This window comes from Bolinopsis microptera, chromosome 3, assembly GCF_026151205.1.
Source record: "Bolinopsis microptera isolate Bmic1 chromosome 3, MBARI_Bmic_1.0, whole genome shotgun sequence".
Lineage (NCBI taxonomy): Eukaryota > Metazoa > Ctenophora > Tentaculata > Lobata > Bolinopsidae > Bolinopsis > Bolinopsis microptera.
The window spans coordinates 9867990-9892315 of NC_087074.1; the positions used below are offsets into that span (position 1 = coordinate 9867990).

Below are 24326 nucleotides of genomic sequence, written 5' to 3' on the forward strand. Positions count from 1 at the left end.
CAAAATAAAAAGCTGTTTAAAAAAGAGGAGGTCAGAAAACATATTGAATTAACTAAATTATTTACAACTGATTGATTTGTGTGTCGCGATAAATTTATGACATCCCCTCGATCAAAGCGCTTCCAGTTCCAAGACAAATCAACTGCATTTCAAACCTGGCTCAAACCCAAAATTCGTAAGTTTAGTCCACCTCAATTGGACATCAATAAATAAATTCATCCTTTTACACTCACAGTAGATTTTTCTCTTAAAAGAGCACCCCCTCTATTTCTGAAAGCTCGCGATTCAGTCCGAGACTTAGCTTCTCTCGAATCTACTCCATTTGTCCAATCTGCCGCAAAATTAGCCCCCTTGCTAACCTTAGCTCGGTTTCTGTAGAACTGTCTCCGGTATAGAATACCTTGCTCATTCCTAGCGATGGGAGCCACCGGAGTCCCTTCTTTAAGCTTTCTCTTCAAAGTGCTCTCATTTACAGAAAGCGCTATTCTAAATTTAGACATCCAAGTTTTATTGTTGTACGTATCTGACATTTCAATGCAGGCCGCAGCTTTTTCACGTGCCGTCAGCCCATTGTGTACCCACATGCCTGTATTGTAGTCCTCTATTGCCTTAACTGTTCTCCGCCCCTTGCTGCTGGCCACTGAGCTGGTCGGAGAGCTGGAGGCAGTTTTCTTTCTCATCTGAGGAGAGTCTGAGGACTTTGTATTCCTGCTCACATTCGGGAGTACTGGGGTTGATTTCTTGGGTGTGAAGAGGAGGTCAGTAAACTCGACCTTGCCACTGGAGTGTTGTGTTGTGTCCCAGTGTAGTCCCTGTGAAAGAACGTCTCTCTTCATCTCACGGGTTTTAGCTGACGGGCTCCAACTCCTCCCACCGGCACCCTGATAACATATGGCAAAATTACGGCCCAAATTTGGTAATTTTTTATCAAAAACCAGTTCCACAGCTCACCGCAATTGCAATATTTAAACATAGATAAATGAAGGCTGATGACAAGTATGTAGTATTACCCAAGCTCGGCGGTCAGACAGACTTGAGATTGGACGTTCAGCAAGCTTGGCGGGGCAGGTTCTGCACCGGAAATGAATGAGACCGTCAATGTGCATAGCTTTGTCACCTGTTATTGCATCCTTAACTCTGAGGTAACACTCAAGAGATTAGTAATCAAATTATAAATGATTTCATAAAATTGCCTTAGTTAAGTCCTCAAAATGGGTATAAAAAGTACAAACCACAATCTCTTACTTTGGGATGGAAGAACCTGACTCTTTCTTGTTTCTAAAGATTTTGTGTTGAAACTCCCGTCCGAGGTTCTCTTAGACATGAGAGCTACTTTGTCTTTGCCCAGAGCGTGCCACTGCTTTACCTTCATTACCAGACAATAATTCCTAGTAGCACTGTTAAAATCTTAGGAAACAAGGACATGCTTTTTACAATATAAAAACCTTGAAACCCCCAATCTTAGGACACAAGGACATGCTTTCTACGATATAAACACCTTAATAAACCCCCAATCATCTTGAAGAAGCGAGGTCTGGCAGTCATTATATGAAACCAGGAGATTATAAAAAGATAAAAGACTAATGTTCACCGGTAAAGATAATCAGTATCATGAGGAGCCCCCACAAGTTCAGGTATCAGGACCTGGGGTTTGCTCTGTTTTGTGTTTATGTGTGTGATACACTCCGTGTGACCCTTCTCCGTCGCTATAGCCAATGCGTTCTGCCCTTTGTAATTCTGAAATAGACCTGGTATAGACTGCCTTGCCTTGTAAGTGGCCTTTTATCTATTGGGCAGACACAAATTACGCGTACTGCGAAAACATCAAAGGCTTTCTTGCACAATAATACTACAGGCTTAGACTTACTTGCACGATGATGCTACAGGGATAGCGACTCATGAAAAGTCGTAGAAGTTCGAGTCTGCCCTCTTCAGTTGCTTTGTGGACAGCATACAGGTGATGCGTTGGGTCAGACCGGTCACTGCACCATTTCTTACCAGGGTGGTAGCCTGACAAATAAGTTGCTATGAGAACGAGTTCTTTTTTCCCCCTTTTATTCTGTATAGGAAAAAGGATGGTCACATACAATTTTAGAACGCATCACGATCATTGAATGAAAGATATTCCTCACCGACAGGTTCGTCAGCCCGGACACCACCATTGAGCATATCCTCCGCTAGTTCTAATAGTCCTAGGTGAGCTGCCAGGAACATGACCACCTTCATCTGGTAGAACCTGACAGCTTTGTCCTCGTCCAGTAAGTTCTGAACAGCTGGTATGTTGCCTTCAAACGTGGTATTTATCAGAGCTGACCACCCCTTCCATACCTGGTGAAACGTTTGTGGTACTGCTACCAGCCATGAAATTGATTCCCTCTTGGTAGTAAAGTGCTGTGTAACTAAGTTGACAGATTTAAAAAGTACAACTAACCTTAATTTCTGAGCTTTGAACGCAATTTAATCAAAAATTTGTGGTCATCATGATATGGTGTAAAATTTAATCATTGCCAGAGACCGACAGGTATTTTATCACCAATCATGTACGATTGCACTCTTTGACAGGATATTAAAATCACATCTACTCTAACCTGCACATAAATGGTAGCACCAGGCAGGACCCCATAATCGTTACAGCTGTGTTTTGAAAACATCTCCCGACCTAATCCGTCTGCAAGCCTAAAACACCCTGAAGATAATTTCATAAAATCTGTTAACGTTGATGAAATGACAGCAGTTTACGGACCGTGCTGGTCCCGGACGCTTATGAATATGACTGGTGGAAAGATTGATAAATTGTTAATATAATCACATCTGCCAGGCAGTCTGTGCTTGTAGTTAGTTAGTTGATTTAACCACCTACCATCACTTCCTCAGTGGAAGTAAGTAACAACGAGATCTCTCCCACTAACCTAGCGGCAGTCCAGTTCGATACATCACGACCTCCTGGAGCTGGAATATCGTAAGGGACACCACGTCCACGTCGTACAGGTCGATTTTCTGGCCGTTGTAGTTACACCTACAGGGTTTCCGTAAGGGTTTCCTCTAATTTCCACGTTACACCACTCCATTATGAGCTCAGAGGATTAATGACAAGTACGATAACTACTTGGTACGTTAGGTATTCTCAGCTATAAGTGACGGCTAAATGGCTGCCAAAAGGCAGCGCTTAACTCAGCTTAAGTGCCTTGTAGTGACAATGACCTGTGTGGTACGATCCAGTATATTTGCCAGGACTACGTTCGTGCGACATATTATCCACAGCAACCACCTGACGGGGATTCAGTCCGGGCGCCTTTCTTGCCAATCACTTTGATCCAATTTTCATTTCATGAAGCAGTCACGAGCTAAGATAAGCAGTATCACACGAGGTAAATAGTTAAATATGGGCAGGTTTAATAGTACCGGGCACTACAACACAACTATTACTAACATTATGTGTAGGTTAGGGATTGGTTCCTGTTCTCTGAGTCGGCAGTGGAGGGATGCCCCGTATGGTATCCCCACGTCTCTGATGATCCAGGGTCCGGACAAGTCTGCTCCACTGTGGAGTAGTCTGATGTTTTGTTGGGGATCAAGCTGGTATTTTGTCCTTATTGACTCCTGGATGGGTTTTGTTTGGACAATCTGGCTCATTTTAGATATTCAACCTTATATGTTAGATTATGTCTAGTTAAATATGCATTGTAAAATGACAGGATATGTATATCTTATTCTTGACGAACTGCAACAGTCACTTTTAATCTTAGCGCTCATTAAAGCGACCATCTGAGTTTACCAAGAACTCAAGGAAATTATACTATCCACGTACATATACAGAAACCTGCAAACCAGGTAAATTATATCCCGAATCTAAATACTTGATTACCTTCAATTGATCCACTGTTTGCGCATCTCCTATTTGCCATGGGATAGAGCGTCCATTGTAGAGGACAAATATCTTCATACTTCGAACTAAAAGGGTCGTTTATAGAGCTGATTAGCAAGACGTCAAAAGCAAGACTCCTTGCAATCAATTATCGAATGAAAGCAGCAACAGCATTGCTCAGAAAACTATGGTAAGCTCATGCAACCTGCTCATAATACTGGGTTAATGATCTGCATCTAGAGCACAGTGTATCAATTAAACGGAGGATGTGCCGTAAAACGTTTTAGGATAGGTTGAGCGAGATGTTACCGGTACGAAAGTGTACTTGGCATCCAATCGTTTGGCTCTGTATGGGGGTGGTTAAAAGTATAATACGTCGCTGTAAAACAAACCGTTTACACTGTGGACCGCTAAAAACACTTAACTTTTTTACGGTATTCCCATTTAACCTGTTGTGAATAAAATGCACGATTTTGAGTGGGTATGGTATGCAAAACCTGCGAACATGGCACGTCTATTTCAACATATTCGCTTTGTTGTTAACGCTTATTTAACTGAAACAATAACTAAAAATGAATAACCAACAATAACAACCTTCTTTTCGTATGAAAAGTTATATTCGGAGTTTAAAACTTAAACAAAATGAGATTTTACAGAATTAAGGAAAACGAAACACTCTCGACTCCTTCACAATCATTACATTATTATGATTGGAAATCAAGCAAACATTTGAAAATAAAGTATCGTGATTAAAAAACCAAACTGTAAACATTTGAAGTATGTGAAACAAACAAACTACTAAACTAGCCTCATAAAGTGGAATTAGAGGTCAAAGAAGCTAAGAAGTGGTCAAAGAAGTGCGCGCTCTCTGATTTGATATGCTATTTCTCACTCTCTTCATTCAACAAGACTTCAAATACAGCACAGAAGAGTGCTTGCGAGTGGATTATTCTACTAAAAATGATAATTGATTTTGTGAGTGGATTATACTTGACACTAACAAGGAAAGAAATTGAAGAAATCAACGTGATTTGCGGTTAAATTGCCGCTACATTTGAACATTGATCACGTATTGTTTTTGTTTCGTGGTCTTTAAAGTGTGCTCGTTGTTCAACAAGTGTTAAGTAATTCATGGTAATAAAGTAATAATGAAAATTTATAAAATGTAGCGGTAGAAGCTGAATATGGACCGCATCATTCAATAAAAATCTTATTGGTTAAAATATGGATTTTTCGACGAAACAAAACTTGTTGTACATTAGAACTGATACAAGTTATGGTCATGAAGTCTTACTGTATTGCCTTATCGCTATGGCACTGGATCTCCTTCTGACCACTTCTCATAAATCTTAAAGCCAGAATAACAATCACAAATATGTGGTCACACAAAAACCGACCAACAATAAAAGAAGCTAAAACAGATGGTATAATGGATTCTTATGGCAAAATTACACAATGATAAGTTTGATAAGCTAAAAGGCGTCGGTCATGTTCATATAATACAAGGAACATACTCAAGTAACGTCACATGCATCAAATTTCTGTTTTATCTTTCCATTATCAAGTCCTCAAAGTAGCGAAATTGTAATCAATTCCGTAATCAATGGTAATACAATGGCTGTACGATTGCGTAACAACAATAGGAAACTTGATAAAGTTGTCACAATTGCTGTGAACTGTTAGGAGTCGTTGAAGCTTTACATCAAGACTGAACATACAATTCCCGGCACTCAAGCCCAAGGTGTATGATCAATCTAAGCTAAAAACATATTCAAAATTTTCACACGCTTAGATTCTGAATGAAAAAATTAAGATGCATAAAGCCACACTGTTTTACGATGTTTCTATAGCAGCCGGCGGTCTTAATGAACTCAATACATATTATGAAGTTATGACAATTGACATAGCTACAGTTCGGAGACGCAGATGGGACACTGAAAGTCGAGTACATGAGATAATTAAAAATGGAACACTTAAGTTAACAATGTTTGCACGAAGAAACAGCGGAATACCACAGAAAGTTATGTCGCCATAGTTACAGGATAAAATTAGCGCTTTCTGAAGGAGAACACATGCTTTATATGGGAGGTTCGAGAATGGAGAGGACAGCTGACAGTTAACTAAATTACTTGGTAAGCTGATATGTTTTACAGATGCTATCCGAGGGCCTTCTAACAATACCCGGGTATTTGGATTTGATTTCTCGATGCCACAAGATGAGTTGAAATCATTTACGGTTGTAGGACATGAGGTGGCACCTTGCCACTATTTTTTAGATCAAGTCACCTCTGAAATAGAGGTGATAGGTCCTATGTAGAGCTTCAGCTATTGGTGCCATCAAGATAAACGAAATGTCGTACAAAATTAAAAAGCACATACTCAATTATTAAAAGAACAAACTTTTATCCGCTCGACAATTTTCGTATCGGGAAAATTACAAAATGAAACTGATCAGTCGTTCAAATGTGTCATAATGCAAAATTTGATATCTTTGAGCAGCCTAATTTTGTTGTCAACCGTAATCACTGCTCAAACCCCTCCTCTCATGGCTGAATACAACTTTATCGACTCCTCCAGAGTCCAGACCTTGTTTTAATAGCATAATTTTTCAAGTTCAAGGGAATCCAAAATTTATAAAACTTTTCACAGTACAGGGATTTTGCTAACGTATTAATATCACAATGATTATTGAGATTCCAACTCCTCTATAATTCGCCAATTTTTAATATCCGCCTGCTGCATGTAGAGAGGACACTACATACTTACACAACTTCGTTAAATATTGAAGAATCAAATTCAGAGATCAAGTCCAACTGCTTAATAACAAGTTTTTTTCTCCTACACTTTTCATTGAGAGATGAGCCACAACCTCACATGATATGCAGCTGCCAGCTAGGGTTTGAATATTCATTTTTAACTCGCCACATTACAATAACATGACACGCATTACACCGTAACGTTAAAGGAACGTTGCGGGAACGCAAGTAAAACTGGACCACAGACCAGCGTGATCTCGTGCTGCGTTTTAAAGTTTTGAGGCACGTACTATCAGTATCACTTAGTCTCACTAATCAATAAAGTCATATGACTCATATTTCACTGAGAAATTATGGTGCTAATGCCTTAATGCCTTCATCGGCGTAAGAAAGTGGTACTAATAGCTTTATTGACTCAGCTATACCTCGTACCAAAAATAAATCCTTGTGTTTTACAATAAAAAACAACAATACAACAACTTGGTTAAAATGTATTCTGGGGTGAATGACTCGACCAGTAACCCAAGCACTGGAGGGAGATGATACGACATAAACGGGAGTCAGTCGATGAAAGGTCACTCGAAATATTGAATAGATCATAAATTAGTACAAGTGAGTAAATTTGTTAATAATTGTAGTCAAAGACTGAATGTATTAACATTTATCAAGCATCGAATCATCACACCATCAGATAGCAGGGTGGCGCAGTGGAAGCGTGCTGGGCCCATAACCCAGAGGTCGGTGGATCGAAACCACTTCCTGCTAACCAATCTTTTGCACCTTGTCTAGCACCAGTGAATGACGCAACGTTTATTCCTAAACTTCTTCAGTGAAATGGGTATTGTACTTGTCATGATGTCGACGGTGCACTGTATACTAAAAGTTTTTGTATATATATTTGGTTGGATTATAATGTGTGAACCGATTACCCATATTTCATACTTTATAAACCAACTATATATTATACAACAACTTTTAATGTTGTGATTTAGATTTGAGGGTGGGTTGCCGGGCTGGAGCTAGTGAAGTTTGCAGATATCCTGTCAACCATCATTTTTGCTGTGGCACATGCGTCAATGATGATTCTTAGTAAATTAGAGTTGATGACGGTGATAGGATTTCCTTCTACCCCTAATTACTGCAATTAGTAAATTAGAAGCTCCCAACTTTAGCGTCTCCTTATTAAAGTTTCCATGTGTTCAATAATCCTAAAATTTCAAAGAAATTATGAGATGGGAAGGACAACGTTTGGTATGCTTGATATCAGTTGATCAGTTGATCAGATCAAATTGGTCACGCATGGTCATATTACATCTGTTTAAGATAAAATGGTGTTGACCGTCTCAATAAGTGGTTACATTCCTTAAGTTCCTAATAACCACATATAACACGTACTGATGAGAGTGGTTTGTGTTTTGGGCAGCTGCCAAAATCTGGAAAATAAAATCTGTCGATTGTAGGACTGAATCCCTACCGGACGGAATCACTACCACCCAAATATCACTACTGGTAGTGATTTAGTCCGGTAGTGATTCAGTCCGAAAATATACCTCAATCCCTACCAGTTGATCTTAGTTCACTAGTTCTAATATCATGACGTGATCTGAGCCGGGGCTCTCATGGAGTGCTTGCTATGGGGCCTGTCAGACATGTGATCCACAGACTTACGTACGCAACGAGGAGCCCTAACGAGAACTGGTTCGGATCAAGTCATCCATAATGACCTGCTATACGACAATACAGTGATGTGAACCTTCACATGCTCGGTATCTCAATCAGCTAGCGGGAATAATATATAAACCCGCAACGCCTGTGTTTATCTTATACCACTATGTCTTCCTCATCCATCGAGTTTATTCCTGGCAGAAAGAAAGGCAGCCGCAACGTCCTCTACGATGGTTACCTCTACCACCTTAACAGAAAGAGGGAAGACAAGACCTACTGGAAGTGCAACAAGTGCAAGTCCCGCCTGATCCTTGTCCAGGACACCTTCTGTTCTGCTACCCCTCATGACCACGAATCTCAACCAGCACAAATTGCAGCCCACCGCTCCAAGTCCAAAATGAAGACCCTCGCAGCTACTACTGAGAACTCAACTAAGCAGAACTCAACTAAGCAGATTGTTGCACCTCCACCCCTCCTCTCTTCAGGCACGACTCCTGGAATCACCACGAAGCGTCCAGTAACATCGCAGAGGGTTGGAACAGCGGCTTCGCCTCCTTGATCAACTGTCACAACCCTTCCATCTGGAAGTTCTTAGAGTGCATCAAGAGGGAGCAGGCTTTGACAGACATGAAGATCACCAACATCCTCACCAGAAGACCCTTCAAGAGAGTAGCAAAGTGGGAGAAGTTTGACCTGGAGATGCAACGTATTGTTGATGATTATGATAACTTTGGGGATGTTACCGAGTTTCTGAAAGCTGTTGGATCTAAGATTTTGGGTTAATGCTTTAATGTTTACTTATTATTGTGTGATTTAAATTACTGTATCAGTATATTATCTATTATTCTTTGACCAAATTTCTGCTTAGTCAATTATCACGAAAAATCTAATAATAATTAACAAAAAATAAAATAATTAACTAATGAAATACGAATAATTATGCCTTTATTGCAAAGTTCAGTAGGGATCACATCAAAGTGGTTAGGTCTTTAGATATTAGCGGTATTGATTTAGTCCGGTAGTGATTCAGTCCGAAAATATACCTCAATCCCTACCAATAGTGATTGGTAGTGATTCAGTCCGTTAGGGATTCAGTCATGTAGTGATTCGGTCCGTTCACCAAATCTGTCAGCAAATTAAAATGTTCTTTTGTTAAAAGTTTTATCAACTTTAGGCTCATGTCTCATATGAATTACATATTCATGATTATGCATACCCTCTCAAAGCTACAAATATTTATCCGGGAAACCTGTTAAATCTCGAAAACATTTCAACAAGATATCACGTTCTCATCTGTAATTCTGTATGCAGGCTCGGACTAGACATCTATTATGTTCTCCGACCCTACTACTCTATAACGTCTTTACTGTTCTTACAAAAGTTTAACGACATGCTCACTGCTCAGCTTCCTGACATCTTCGAGCATGATTACAACACAAACCCAAGAACCAAAACATGCTCTGACTCATGCTCTCAAACCACGTTTCTGACTTGGCGTCTGGACAGCATGTCAAATCACCGCTGTTAACTCCCACCCGCGCCTTCTGCCAGCTAGAAAAATACTTGTAAACAAAACTATTTATACATTCTCTCCACAGTATGCACAACGGTATTCCACAGCAACAGTTGGTGATAGTGCAGAGTACCGCAGAATCTCTTTGCTCAGGCTGTACATAGGCGCTGTCATCACTCCAAGTGTGTTGTTAAAAGTTCTAAAATTCTGCTTCTACAACTGTGTACACAGCAACCTGTTTTTCTGCACATATCAGCAGCTGGCCGGTATTGTTTTACAGTACTTTTTGTAATTATTACCTGCCAAAATAGTACGAATATAGTTTTGAGTGTCTGTGATTTTTGTTATATATCCGGTTTGGTTGACGTCCAATTGTTTATTGCATAACTGTTGTAATTAAGTTTATTACCATGGTAATTCTTTCATAATTATCAGCCTAACTTAAGCTTATTTCAACTAACTCCATTTCTAGTTTTGTGTTTTAATTGTAATAAACAACGACCTAAACCAACTCCGGTGTTTTAAGAGGAAATGGCTCTAGAATTCCTGAAAAACAAGATAGTAATCCTGATGAGGGAGCGAGACAAGGCCATCAACAGAGCAGACGAGTTTCAAGATACTGTACAGGCTGCAACCGAAATGGTTACTAAGGTACGACGTCAAGCTATGATCAATGAGTTAATGAACAATAATTTATTGTTCATCGATCGTTTATGATTTGTTTCGGAGTCACTAATATGATGAGATTTTTTATATCTGAACATTTTTCTGATTAATTAGGCTACAAGTAGAAAGACTCAATGTGCTGCACTCACACACGTGACACGGTGACATAGTATTTGCAAATAGTTTCACTTATAGTTATAATGGGTCAAAAATACCAGGCTGGAAATTCAATGTTTACCTTTCAGTGATGCACGCCGCCGCGTTTTGCCTAAATCAGCGGCGGCGAGGCCAAAACTTGCGGCGGCGGCGTTCGGCGGCGTGGCCCCTTGGCACTTGTAGTTGTGACTCAGTCGAACATAAATGCAGTCTCTGTACGGGATGGGCCTCAATATACCGCTTTGGCTTCCAGTTTCAGTTTATGGTTGATTTATTTTAACGTGAATGGTTAAGAAAATGCCCAAGCATGCACTAAAATGCACAATAAAATTGCATGTGTCACGTTTATAGCTGATGACGTCAGACATGGCGTGGCGGCGTGAGCAAAAAATCGGTGGCGGCGGCGTTTAAACACTATCCTTATATATTATTAATATTATGCACCGAAAATAATGTTTCACCGTTGCAGCTTGAAGCAGATAAACGAGATTTAGAAAACAGACTGGAGCTATCAGACGCAGAGATAGATAAACTTCACGAATGGAAGGAGCAGATACTGGATGAAAAACAGGATCTTGAGGTTTGCTCAATCTGCGGTTTATTGTTAAATTTTAGTTAGGACGTTATTAGCGAAGGCGCTCATTGAGTGATAATTGATTAGGCAAATGCAAATCAAACACCATATTGAAATTATCTGATCAGGTTGAAGTTGAAAAGTTGAGACGAGAGAATGACAGTTTACAAAACGCGATTGATACATTTGAAGTGGCATTTGAGTACAAAGACACGGAAATAGACGAATTGGCGAAACAAATAGAAGAGTTTAATCAAGAAATGGATGACCTAGCATCGTAGATCGGGTGAATTGCAGAGGCAAATAGAAGATTTCAACCAAGAAATGGATAACCAGGCTTCGTAAATCGGATGGGAAAACGACGAACAAATTTCGAAGATTTTAGGTATATATTTATTCCAAGGAATGGGCGAAATTTCCGACAAACAAGAACATTGTCGCAGAGGGATAATGGAACGCAAAATTCCTATAATTTGAACTCAAATATAGAAACATTCAAGTACCACACTTGGGACTAAGTTTAAATTATTAAGGTGTATAATGATACCATGAATTGTGATATTGAAACATATTCTTAATGTTTTGATTTTAACATTGAACAACAATTTACTTTAAACAAGTATCTGGTAAACATACTGTACATAGCGTAAAACATATTTTTGTATCCTAAAAAGTGCCAAATTATTTTTACTCCAACCCCATTACCAAAACAAATTATTATAATTCACAAATGTTATTATCTAGTTCATTCCAGAAATCTTGCTAAATTTTTGAGTTTGTCAATACAATCTCTAGTACATTCTTCCTGATCCACAACCACCTTGAGACCCCATATTCTGAGCGAACGATCCACCTCTTGCAGCTCCATAGGATGCTCCAGCGTATGTAGCGCTTGCTCCGTTAAACGCACCACCATTAACAGCACCACCCGAAGAACCAGAAACTCCCGCATTGACCTCAACAATCTTATAATGCTGACGAAGCGCCCTTCTGTGCCCGTTAAGTTTAACAGAGAATCCACCCTTGCTCTTCCTGGTCCTAATGTGTCTACCAGGAACAGTGGAAATCTGTCCGTTTATTGTTATCTGGTAGAACTTGTTGGAACTAATCTGGACATTCCCGACCGTAAATTGAGGTACCGCAGGTCGAGGTGGTCGGTTCATCATAGTCTTAGGCAAAACAACCATTGGTCGGCGATCACTCTTCAGCGGAGCATATGTTGGTTTAACTGAACCATCGGGATTAAACATAACATATAGTGGGAAATGCCTGACATCACGAGGAAGTTGCTGTCTGGATAAGAAAGTAGGAGCGTAGTTAGAACCAGGGTAAGGAAGTTTGTTTGGAGCATCAGCTTCATCATCAGATGAACTGGAACCATCTGAATCTGTAGGAACGGATGATCCCGGTGAGCCAAACACAGACACAGGAGATCCTGGGGACATTGTGTACATATTTGGACCAAAACCAGGAACACCTGCAGCACCAAGGCCACTTGGAGCACCTGGAGCAACAGGAACAGAACCTGAACCTCCGTAAACACCACCTGGACCGTATGGAAAAGCAAATGTTCCGCCAAATTGTCCACCATTTGGACCACTACAAACACTAGGAGCTCCTCCACTGACTCCTGATGGTCCATAAGGACTACCAGCTCCTCCAGTAACTCCTCCAGCACCTCCAGCACCTCCAGCGCCTCCAGCGCCTCCAGAGGTAAAACCAATATCGATATCAATGCCACCAGCAGATGGACCACTGGGACCACTTGGACCGGCTGCTCCTCCAGCAGCAGATACACTGAAGACGACATGAATAGATCCACCATAAGACACCAAGACACTGCTAGGGTTGCTAGGATTTGGTGAGATTAGAGATCCAGATACCTCAACTGAAGCACCACTTGGTAGCACGATCAGGTAGGATCCGCTTGGAGTGATAAATATACCGTTGAACATGAATCCTCCACTTGGACCATGTGCTGCTCCTCCACTGACTCCTGATGGTCCATAAGGACTACTAGCTCCTCCAGTAACTCCTCCAGCACCTCCAGCACCTCCAGCGCCTCCAGAGGTAAAACCAATATCGATATCAATGCCACCAGCAGATGAACCACTGGGACCACTTGGACCGGCTGCTCCTCCAGCAGCAGATACACTGAAGACGACATGAATAGATCCACCATAAGACACCAAGACACTGCTAGGGTTGCTAGGATTTGGTGAGATTAGAGATCCAGATACCACAACTGAAGCACCACTTGGTAGCACGATCAGGTAGGATCCGCTTGGAGTGATAAATAAACCGTTGAACATGAATCCTCCACTTGGACCATGTGCTGCTCCTCCACTGACTCCTGATGGTCCATAAGGACTACTAGCTCCTCCAGTAACTCCTCCAGCACCTCCAGCGCCTCCAGCGCCTCCAGAGGTAAAACCAATATCGATATCAATGCCACCAGCAGATGGACCACTTGGACCACTTGGACCGGCTGCTCCTCCAGCAGCAGATACACTGAAGACAACATGAATAGATCCACCATAAGACACCAAGACACTGCTAGGGTTGCTAGGATTTGGTGAGATTAGAGATCCAGATACCACAACTGAAGCACCACTTGGTAGCACGATCAAGTAGGATCCGCTTGGAGCGATAAATGTACCGTTGAACATGAATCCTCCACTTGGACCCTGTGCTGCTCCTCCACTGACTCCTGATGGTCCATAAGGACTACCAGCTCCTCTAGTAACTCCTCCAGCACCTCCAGCACCTCCAGCGCCTCCAGCGCCTCCAGAGGTAAAACCAATATCGATATCAATGCCACCAGCAGATGAACCACTGGGACCACTTGGACCGGCTGCTCCTCCAGCAGCAGATACACTGAAGACGACATGAATAGATCCACCATAAGACACCAAGACACTGCTAGGGTTGCTAGGATTTGGTGAGATTAGAGATCCAGATACCTCAACTGAAGCACCACTTGGTAGCACGATCAGGTAGGATCCGCTTGGAGTGATAAATATACCGTTGAACATGAATCCTCCACTTGGACCATGTGCTGCTCCTCCACTGACTCCTGATGGTCCATAAGGACTACTAGCTCCTCCAGTAACTCCTCCAGCACCTCCAGCACCTCCAGCGCCTCCAGAGGTAAAACCAATATCGATATCAATGCCACCAGCAGATGAACCACTGGGACCACTTGGACCGGCTGCTCCTCCAGCAGCAGATACACTGAAGACGACATGAATAGATCCACCATAAGACACCAAGACACTGCTAGGGTTGCTAGGATTTGGTGAGATTAGAGATCCAGATACCACAACTGAAGCACCACTTGGTAGCACGATCAGGTAGGATCCGCTTGGAGTGATAAATATACAGTTGAACATGAATCCTCCACTTGGACCATGTGCTGCTCCTCCACTGACTCCTGATGGTCCATAAGGACTACTAGCTCCTCCAGTAACTCCTCCAGCACCTCCAGCGCCTCCAGCGCCTCCAGAGGTAAAACCAATATCGATATCAATGCCACCAGCAGATGGACCACTGGGACCACTTGGACCGGCTGCTCCTCCAGCAGCAGATACACTGAAGACAACATGAATAGATCCACCATAAGATACCAAGACACTGCTAGGGTTGCTAGGATTTGGTGAGATTAGAGATCCAGATACCACAACTGAAGCACCACTTGGTAGCACGATCAGGTAGGATCCGCTTGGAGCGATAAATGTACCGTTGAACATGAATCCTCCACTTGGACCCTGTGCTGCTCCTCCACTGACTCCTGATGGTCCATAAGGACTACCAGCTCCTCCAGTAACTCCTCCAGCACCTCCAGCACCTCCAGCGCCTCCAGAGGTAAAACCAATATCGATATCAATGCCACCAGCAGATGGACCACTTGGACCACTTGGACCGGCTGCTCCTCCAGCAGCAGATACACTGAAGACAACATGAATAGATCCACCATAAGACACCAAGACACTGCTAGGGTTGCTAGGATTTGGTGAGATTAGAGATCCAGATACCACAACTGAAGCACCACTTGGTAGCACGATCAAGTAGGATCCGCTTGGAGCGATAAATGTACCGTTGAACATGAATCCTCCACTTGGACCCTGTGCTGCTCCTCCACTGACTCCTGATGGTCCATAGGGACAACCAGCTCCTCCAGTAACTCCACCAGCACCTCCAGCACCTCCAGCACCTCCAGCGCCTCCAGAGGTATAACTGATATCGATATCAATGCCACCAGCAGATGGACCACTTGGACCGGCTGCTCCTCCAGCAGCAGATACACTGAAGACAACTTGAATAGATCCACCATAAGACACCATGACACTGCTAGGGTTGCTAGGATTTGGTGAGATTGCAGATCCAGATACTATAACTGAAGCACCACTTGGTAGCACGATCAAGTAGGATCCGCTTGGAGCGATAAATGTACCGTTGAACATGAATCCTCCACTTGGACCCTGTGCTGCTCCTCCACTGACTCCTGATGGTCCATAAGGACTACCAGCTCCTCCAGTAACTCCTCCAGCACCTCCAGCACCTCCAGCACCTCCAGCGCCTCCAGAGGTAAAACCAATATCGATATCAATGCCACCAGCAGATGGACCACTGCGACCACTTGGACCGGCTGCTCCTCCAGCAGCAGATACACTGAAGACAACATGAATAGATCCACCATAAGACACCAAGACACTGCTAGGGTTGCTAGGATTTGGTGAGATTGCAGATCCAGATACTATAACTGAAGCACCACTTGGTAGCACGATCAAGTAGGATCCGCTTGGAGCGATAAATGTACCGTTGAACATGAATCCTCCACTTGGACCCTGTGCTGCTCCTCCACTGACTCCTGATGGTCCATAGGGTCTACTAGCTCCTCCAGTAACTCCTCCAGCACCTCCAGCACCTCCAGCGCCTCCAGAGGTAAAACCAATATCGATATCAATGCCACCAGCAGATGGACCACTGGGACCGGCTGCTCCTCCAGCAGCAGATACACTGAAGACAACTTGAATAGATCCACCATAAGACACCAAGACACTGCTAGGGTTGCTAGGATTTGGTGAGATTGCAGATCCAGATACTACAACTGAAGCACCACTTGGTAGCACGATCAAGTAGGATCCGCTTGGAGCGATAAATGTACCGTTGAACATGAATCCTCCACTTGGACCCTGTGCTACTCCTCCACTGACTCCTGATGGTCCATAGGGACTACCAGCTCCTCCAGTAACTCCTCCAGCACCTCCAGCACCTCCAGCGCCTCCAGAGGTAAAACCAATATCGATATCAATGCCACCAGCAGATGGACCACTGGGACCACTTGGACCGGCTGCTCCTCCAGCAGCAGATACACTGAAGACAACTTGAATAGATCCACCATAAGACACCAAGACACTGCTAGGGTTGCTAGGATTTGGTGAGATTGCAGATCCAGATACTACAACTGAAGCACCACTTGGTAGCACGATCAAGTAGGATCCGCTTGGAGCGATAAATGTACCGTTGAACATGAATCCTCCACTTGGACCCTGTATTGCTCCTCCACTGACTCCTGATGGTCCATAAGGACTACCAGTTCCTCCAGTAACTCCTCCAGCACCTGCAGCACCTCCAGCGCCTCCAGCGCCTCCAGAGGTAAAACCAATATCGATATCAATACCACCAGCAGATGGACCACTGGGACCACTTGGACCGGCTGCTCCTCCAGCAGCAGATACACTGAAGACAACATGAATAGATCCACCATAAGACACCAAGACACTGCTAGGGTTGCTAGGATTTGGTGAGATTAGAGATCCAGATACCACAACTGAAGCACCACTTGGTAGCACGATCAGGTAGGATCCGCTTGGAGCGATAAATGTACCGTTGAACATGAATCCTCCACTTTGACCCTGTGCTGCTCCTCCACTGACTCCTGATGGTCCATAGGGACTACCAGCTCCTCCAGTAACTCCACCAGCACCTCCAACACCTCCAGCTCCTCCAGAGGTATAACTAACATCGATATCAATGCCACCAGCAGATGGACCACTTGGACCGGCTGCTCCTCCAGCAGCAGATACACTGAAGACAACTTGAATAGATCCACCATAAGACACCAAGACACTGCTAGGGTTGCTAAGATTTGGTGAGATTAGAGATCCAGATACCACAACTGAAGCACCACTTGGTAGCACGATCAGGTAGGATCCGCTTGGAGCGATAAATGTACCGTTGAACATGAATCCTCCACTTGGACCCTGTGCTGCTCCTCCACTGACTCTTGATGGTCCATAAGGACTACCAGCTCCTCCAGTAACTCCTCCAGGACCATAAGAACCCCCAGAGGTTATTCCGATATCGATACCATTTAGGCCTGCTGTTCCACCAAAGCTCTCATTTTGACCACGCCCAGGGGTTTTTGGAACAAGTGAAACTATTGACGGCTGATAAGTTCCCTGAGGCCCTATCACTTGACCATACTGAGGTCCACTGCTTCCTGGTGTTCCGCTGGGTGCATTAGGGACAAGTATGTGACTGTCTCCTATATTCTGAGGTAAACTAGGACCGAGTTTTGATGCATCCAATGCACCGTCCGGAATGAGTATAATTGCTTGTGGTAGAATGCCTAAAAAAGCAGGGAGGATACCTCCGTCAGGTCCAAAGATCTGATTTGCATGGTATGCAGAATAATGGGACAGATTAATGCTGGAAGTAGGGATAACAGTGAAACCTGAACCTCCGGTCCCCATGCTGAGGGAAATACCGGCCGAGGCTCCAGAAAACCCGCCGCCATTGGCAGAGACCCCACCTCCATTAAATGCTGCTCCTCCTGTACCGGCAGAGTAACCGCCTGAAGCTGAAGCAGCTCCATAGAAAGCACTGTTCGACTGGCAAACCATCTTATCGGTTTACAAAAGTCAAATCAGATTGAATAATATAGGAACGATAAACTCGACAAGTTTATCAAAATTATTAGGGAGTAAAGTGATTAATGATTTCTCGAAAGTTTTGATTTTATTACCGATTATGAGCATTATATCACTGCTTCCGGGTTCTTTAAATAGGGATTTTATTTGCGCTAGATATTTAACCATTTTAAGACGATGTATTCACTATCCAAGTTAAATAACCATATGTACTTACAAAATAACTCGTCTGTTCGTTTAGCCTGAAGTTGAACGATTCGACACCCAATTTTATCAAATCTATCAGGCACGAACCTTATTTAACTCCTTCTGTTCCCCCGAGAAGAGAAACTTTGGAAAAGCTTAATTAACCTTACTTGGATTACATATTATTTCAATGCCAAGTAAGCAAATAACGTGAAGGTAATCTAATTTCGCTAATCTTAATAACAAATGAAACTTGGTTTATTTTTAGTGAAATTGAATTCATTATGCAGATACTCTATGATGTAGATTATAACAAATACTAGTGTAACCCGGCCTTCGGCCGGGATTTCACTGCCGCAGTTAAAAAAGGGTAGGAGCATTTACCCGCTGAATCAAAACCCGCATTAGCATTGATTAGGTGAGCAATTCTATTCGGAGTACCCTAACGTATCCAATAGTATTTAACATAATCGCATAATCAGTTCTTTCTCGTGGAAAATTAAATCATTATAAGGCACCACATTCCATGATCATAAGGTCCGTACACCGACTATTATAATTATATACATCTCATCACTCCCGTCTTGAACCGCTTTCCATTTTTATTTAAATCGTTTTAGAAATTAACCCTCATTAACTCCGCACCACACCCTCCTATTATATTTGAAAACATGCATTACATTGTCGTATGAAAGTATGAACTCTCTCTCAACAGTCCAAACAGACCGCAATGAGCACTTCCTCCCCTAATAAGCTTATAGTAATAGTATTACATGACAGTGTAATTATGATATATGTACCAACGCTACATAATATGCAGTAATGGGAAAGAGAGCGAGGAGGGAGAAAATGTGAGCCATTTTATGTAACATTTGTGGTACAAAACCATTAATTAAACCACTTACCACCGACCGATTTAAAAAACCTTCACCATTTGGCTTCCTTATAGTTTTCTCGGCACTATACCGAAAAAACCAGTCCCATAACTCTTACCGTTTTCTTGATTAAGCCGCTCGGAAATTACACGCGCACACACAGACAAACACACATTCTGAGATTATTATTGAGATGCCAACATCTTTTACTGAAAGAATTCGAGCGTGCTAAATCACTCTAGAGTCAATCTTCGAGATTGTTCTAAAAGGGCCCCCGACAGTTGAACTTGAAACCAACTTCAATAGGTGTATTTTCGGACGCAAAAAGAATTTTTAAATGTGAAATTCGTTAAATTTAATTAACTCAAATACACTTTTCCCCACTACGCAAACTTTTAGCTATCCATGTGCCATTGTGATTTACCATTGGTTGACGATGTCAGTACCCTTCCAGATCGTTGCTCTGCGAATAAACAGAGCAAAGATCTCGTCGATCTTCAATGCGAAGTAAAAATGATAATTTACGCGGCGCGTCGAAGCGGCGAAGTCCTCCAAAATTTACCAGTACCACCTGAATGACGACCGTTTCTCATTTATATAACAAAAACTATGACGAAAATTTCCTACAATTTTGAGGGTGCTTATAAATTAGACCTGTTTGGAACTAAATATAAAATACATCAAAAATAACAAAATATCTTATTTTGTCAACTGTAGAACTTAAAAGCCTATTATATAGCCTATATATATAGATGACGCATCATTTTTAAACAACCAAAAAATATTTCCGCTAGAATACTTAAATTCTGAATTGTCGTTAGTTGTCTCTTGAACTGAAGTAATGAAAATGAGTGTTCCCTTATTCAGCTCCAGCAAATAACACATCATTTCAGTATAAGTTTCAAAAAATTAATTAAAAGTTAGTATTATAATGACTATAGTTATACTCAGATGTGTTTTTAAAACTGCTCGGAAATCACACGATTTTTACCGAATGTTCCACGAGGCTCTTTATACAGATTGATTTGATCGAAAGCCCCTCGAAAGGGGATTGTCTCTAATGGACTAATTTATTGTTTACATCATAATCAGTTATCATAAATCGTAACAAACTGCAATTAATGGAATATAAATTTTGAATTCGCTATTTAATGGCACGCAGTAAAATGTAAAAAGTCAAGCAAAAGTTTTGTTCACAAATCACATTTACAAATTTGACCAAAACCCATAATCATGGGTAGAGTGTACCGCTGCCAGTGTCTCTCTTTTCCAAACAAAAGGAAATGATATTAATTTGAGGAACAGTCCGCTAATGCAAATTGATACCGAGAATGAAATCGGTCGCTCGCTTTTTCAAATCAATAAGCTTTATTACAATTCGTGAGCCGTGATCGAATGGAAAAAGCGAGCGACCGATTTCATTCTCGGTATCAATTTGCATTAGCGGACTGTTCCTCAAATTAATATCATTTCCTTTTGTTTGGAAAAGAGAGACACTGGCAGCGGTACACTCTACCCATGATTATGGGTTTTGGTCAAATATCATCTCTTTTTGATTATAATGTCAGGATAATTTACACAGCTAGTCGAAACTTCATTAACAAGGAGGTAATTTCGACGATTTCGAAATTCTGCCTTTGAAAACGTTTCCTTGTGTTTAGTTAGGTATATCTGTCGATAACCGACTGAATATGGCACTTTTTACTCATTCAAGTTGGCATTAAATTCATAGATAATGCCATTTAAATATCGTGGAAAGCAGAATATGTTCGAAATCACGAATGAGCAAAATTCTCACCTTTCGCACGTGCAAACTTTGAGCGGACGTTGCGTGCGCATACAATATTGAATCACCGTAAATTTTTGCATAGTGGTATTTAATATATAGTTTGATAAGCATGCAATGTTTCAGAAGATTTCAAAAAGAACTTGGATCACAACGGGACTCCAAAGTTGATAAAAATCGTGAAAATCAAAATTTTTAGTGATTTTAGCTATTTTAAATCAATTTGGGCGTGTCCCCACGTGTGCAACTTTTCGATTTTTAACTTTAAAACTAGCCTATAACACAATTTACACCTTTAAGAAGCAAAATTGAGCTCCACAACCCAAGGGATAGCCCAACACCAGAGAATACTAATTCACAACTTTTGTGTTTTTATAAAATTATTCTTCAAAAAAGCACTAACTTCAATAGCAAATATCTTTATGAAGGAGTAAGGTAGGAAACTTTTCCGGTAGATTTTTAGAATGCTTGAACAATTATCTAAGGTGAAAATGTCCTCAGATTTTGAATAAAATTACTCTTTAATGGTGTAAAATCGATTTGAAAAGTTGTTGTTTTGTCAAAAATCAAGTTTTAAAAACACTTAAATTGATGACGTCATCAAGTGATGACCTGTGGTTCAAAATGACTGTATCTTTTATACTTTTGAATCTACGGACACTTAAATGTAGGCTACAATTGACTGCAAAAAGCGTCTATACATATTATTATATATCTTCACGACAATCTGTTGTAAAACAGGGGTTCCAGAAAACCCACTTCCCGATACTCCTGAAACATGAAATTTTTTTTACTGTCGACTTGGACAAGGTCTAGACGCCCTGCAAAGTTTCAGATCTCTAACTCAATTTTAACATGGTTTTTAAGGCACCTGAATATGGCGATTTTGGGTTTTTTACCTAATTTCGTATAACATGCTGGCGCGTATTTTGCGCAAATTTCTTAAAAACCTCCATATAACTATTTCTTATTCCTGTCATCTTTAACATTGAATTAGAATGTTTTGAACTTAAATGTACCTGCTGAACTACTTTCGAAAAAGTCTTAATGCCTGGAAAACAATAAAGGGGATATAATAGTATAGGGGGTAAATAGTATTGTGAATATAAGGGCGACGGTAATGCTTGCCAGCATTGTGATACAATGGCCGGTTTTAGTTTCAAATTAATTTAACTGTATGAAAAACAGATTATTTTAAAATTACAGATTATAAACATAGCATTGATTTGGTTTGGTAAAAATAGTGTGATAGGAATTAAAAAACAAATTAGAAACTCAATTCTGGACGTTGGATTTAGCCCCAATTAGCAGCAAAAACGATTACGAATTTCTATTTCAATTAGATCTACGGAGGCCGCTGATTTCGTGGATGAGAAATTTACTCGTGGACCACTCATTTACATTATCAACCCCCTTCTGCAGCCTCTGTATTTATCTAAATCTTTTCAAACAATACATAATTATACAGAAATGGACGCTTCTAAAAAACCCAGATATAAAAGAAGAAAACCAATATAGCCCAAACATCCAGTAGCCCAGTATATCAAAACCCAAAATATGTATTGAAAGACGGGTCACCAAAACACGAGAGTGTGCAGTATTGAATACCGCACCCGCAATAACATTGGCCCCTTGCAAAAAGATAATTAATCAATGAATCAAAACATATAATATTGTATCTATAGAAAATATAAAACTCTCAAGGCTCCTTCTCCGAGCTAACGACTCTAAAGTTCCTGATTACGTGAACTCCGTCCGGCTCTGCTGTCCTTTTGTTGAGCAGTTGGTCGACAACTTTCTTGTAGGCTATTCTGTCTGCAGCTGATCTATCGGGAGTAATGTAAACTGAACTAAAAGATGGTACGACTACGAACTTGATCTGAGCTTGACATGCAATCAAAGTTTTCTATTTTTATCTTCTTGATATACATCTGCATCTAGAATACCGGGGTCCGAGTAGAACGTTACCAGCGATACGAAGTTAAGGTAATTTTCTTGACATATCGTGTACGTATTCTATCAAGAAGGGTTGGAGAAAGTGGCGAGTCTATCTCTTCACTCTTGACTATCAATAAACTGAATAGTGAATATTCACTTCTGCTTGAGGGAGATTGTTATTTCTTTAACACAGTCTTGATAATGTCTTTAACTAACTCAGTCTCTCCTGGATTCAGTTTTAGATTACCTAGCTCCGAGTCATCCAAAACTTCGTTCACTGCATTGCAGTTATCCGGTCATATCTCTTCAACATGCTACACACTACACAGCAAGCTCGAACAGGTTTTGCAGTCTCGTTGCAGTATGAGTTTCTTTCCGTGCTTCAACAAACCAGAATGACTGCGTCTGATCATACAACCTCCAAGCTACCTACTTAATTCATAACTTAAACTAGATTTTTTTGATATAGAACTTCTTGAATCTTGCCACTTAGGTCCAGGATCATTATAATACATAACGCCGGACTTCTAGGCATGGTGTTTGGTTGTGGGACACACTCAACTAACAACTTAGTAAGGTTGAGAGACTTAAACTAGATGCGATAATAATAATATAACACGACATCTAAATTTCAAATTCATAAACACTACACACTACATAGCACGTCAGCACTCAGAATACCATCACACTGCAAATTATGCTAGCAGTCAAGTTTAACATGACAAACAAAGAAACAGATTAGAAAAATATGTTAAATTTAGGCTATTTTCCCCTAATAAAATTAAAAACTGGTTGATTACCGCGATAATCGATAACAATTTTTGGCAAATTATCGCCGATAATATCGGCTGGCAACCCTACAGCACAAGCTACCACTGAGCACTCTGACAAAGTTTTCTGGCTCAGCTTATCAAATCGCACTTCATCATTGTGTTCAACACCGATTTTACTTCTAATTTCCTTGAAAATACTATCAGTTGCCATGTGTATCTGATCCACATATTCCGGAAGGAACTCGCCATCCTCAACCATAGCATCATCTACCATATCCAAGTGTTCACTCTGTAGCGGAAAAGGCATCGTACACGGTCGTACAGGAAATGTACAAACAATATATTCAAATCTACAAAGCTAGAGAGAGATAATTCACAGCGTTATACTACTATTGTTCCTTACTATTGTTCTCTTGCATTGTGATTTTAACGCCTTCATTTCAGCGATTGGCAAATCGAAATATGTTTAGATTCAAAAATACAAAGATTCGAATTTCGATTAGAGCATGATCAAATTGATCATTCTGATAAACCACTGTTTATTTCGGTTCATTCTGATAAACCACTGTTTATTTCGGTTCTGATAAACCACTGTCTATTTCGGTTCGTGTTTTATCGCCGGCATGTTTTCTTGGTTC

General features: G+C 41.2%; 5 protein-coding genes and 1 non-coding gene across 19 annotated transcripts in view; 2 read left to right on the forward strand and 4 right to left on the reverse strand.

Moving 5' to 3' along the window:
• LOC134812295 (obg-like ATPase 1) overlaps positions 1 to 11882 on the reverse strand; it is an 86980-nt gene extending 75098 nt beyond the window's left edge. The window contains exon 1 of the mRNA XM_063819675.1: positions 11873 to 11882. The gene's annotated coding sequence lies outside the window, so the exon portion shown is untranslated. The remainder of the gene's footprint in view (positions 1 to 11872) is intronic.
• Positions 1 to 24326, reverse strand: part of LOC134812281 (uncharacterized) — a 112713-nt gene that overhangs the window by 31352 nt on the left and 57035 nt on the right. The gene's annotated exons all lie outside the window — the stretch shown is intronic.
• LOC134812977 (uncharacterized) lies at positions 16 to 4072 on the reverse strand. Its single transcript, XM_063820612.1, has 10 exons — positions 3866 to 4072; positions 3431 to 3600; positions 2910 to 3016; positions 2589 to 2686; positions 2133 to 2328; positions 1868 to 2010; positions 1592 to 1737; positions 1246 to 1388; positions 1011 to 1117; positions 16 to 881 (listed from the first exon to the last, which is right to left on the reverse strand). The coding sequence occupies exons 1-10, from the start codon at positions 3941 to 3943 to the stop codon at positions 216 to 218; spliced, it is 1854 nt and encodes a 617-aa protein (XP_063676682.1). The 5' UTR covers positions 3944 to 4072; the 3' UTR covers positions 16 to 215.
• On the forward strand, positions 7315 to 7386 carry Trnam-cau (transfer RNA methionine (anticodon CAU)). Its single transcript has one exon. It is a non-coding gene; the product is annotated as a tRNA-Met (tRNA).
• On the forward strand, positions 10265 to 11868 carry LOC134812302 (uncharacterized). Its single transcript, XM_063819684.1, has 3 exons — positions 10265 to 10450; positions 11091 to 11201; positions 11324 to 11868. The coding sequence occupies exons 1-3, from the start codon at positions 10331 to 10333 to the stop codon at positions 11474 to 11476; spliced, it is 384 nt and encodes a 127-aa protein (XP_063675754.1). The 5' UTR covers positions 10265 to 10330; the 3' UTR covers positions 11477 to 11868.
• LOC134813167 (uncharacterized PE-PGRS family protein PE_PGRS54-like) lies at positions 11987 to 17953 on the reverse strand. Its single transcript, XM_063820853.1, has one exon. It carries the CDS (start codon positions 17951 to 17953, stop codon positions 11987 to 11989), a length of 5967 nt encoding a protein of 1988 aa, XP_063676923.1.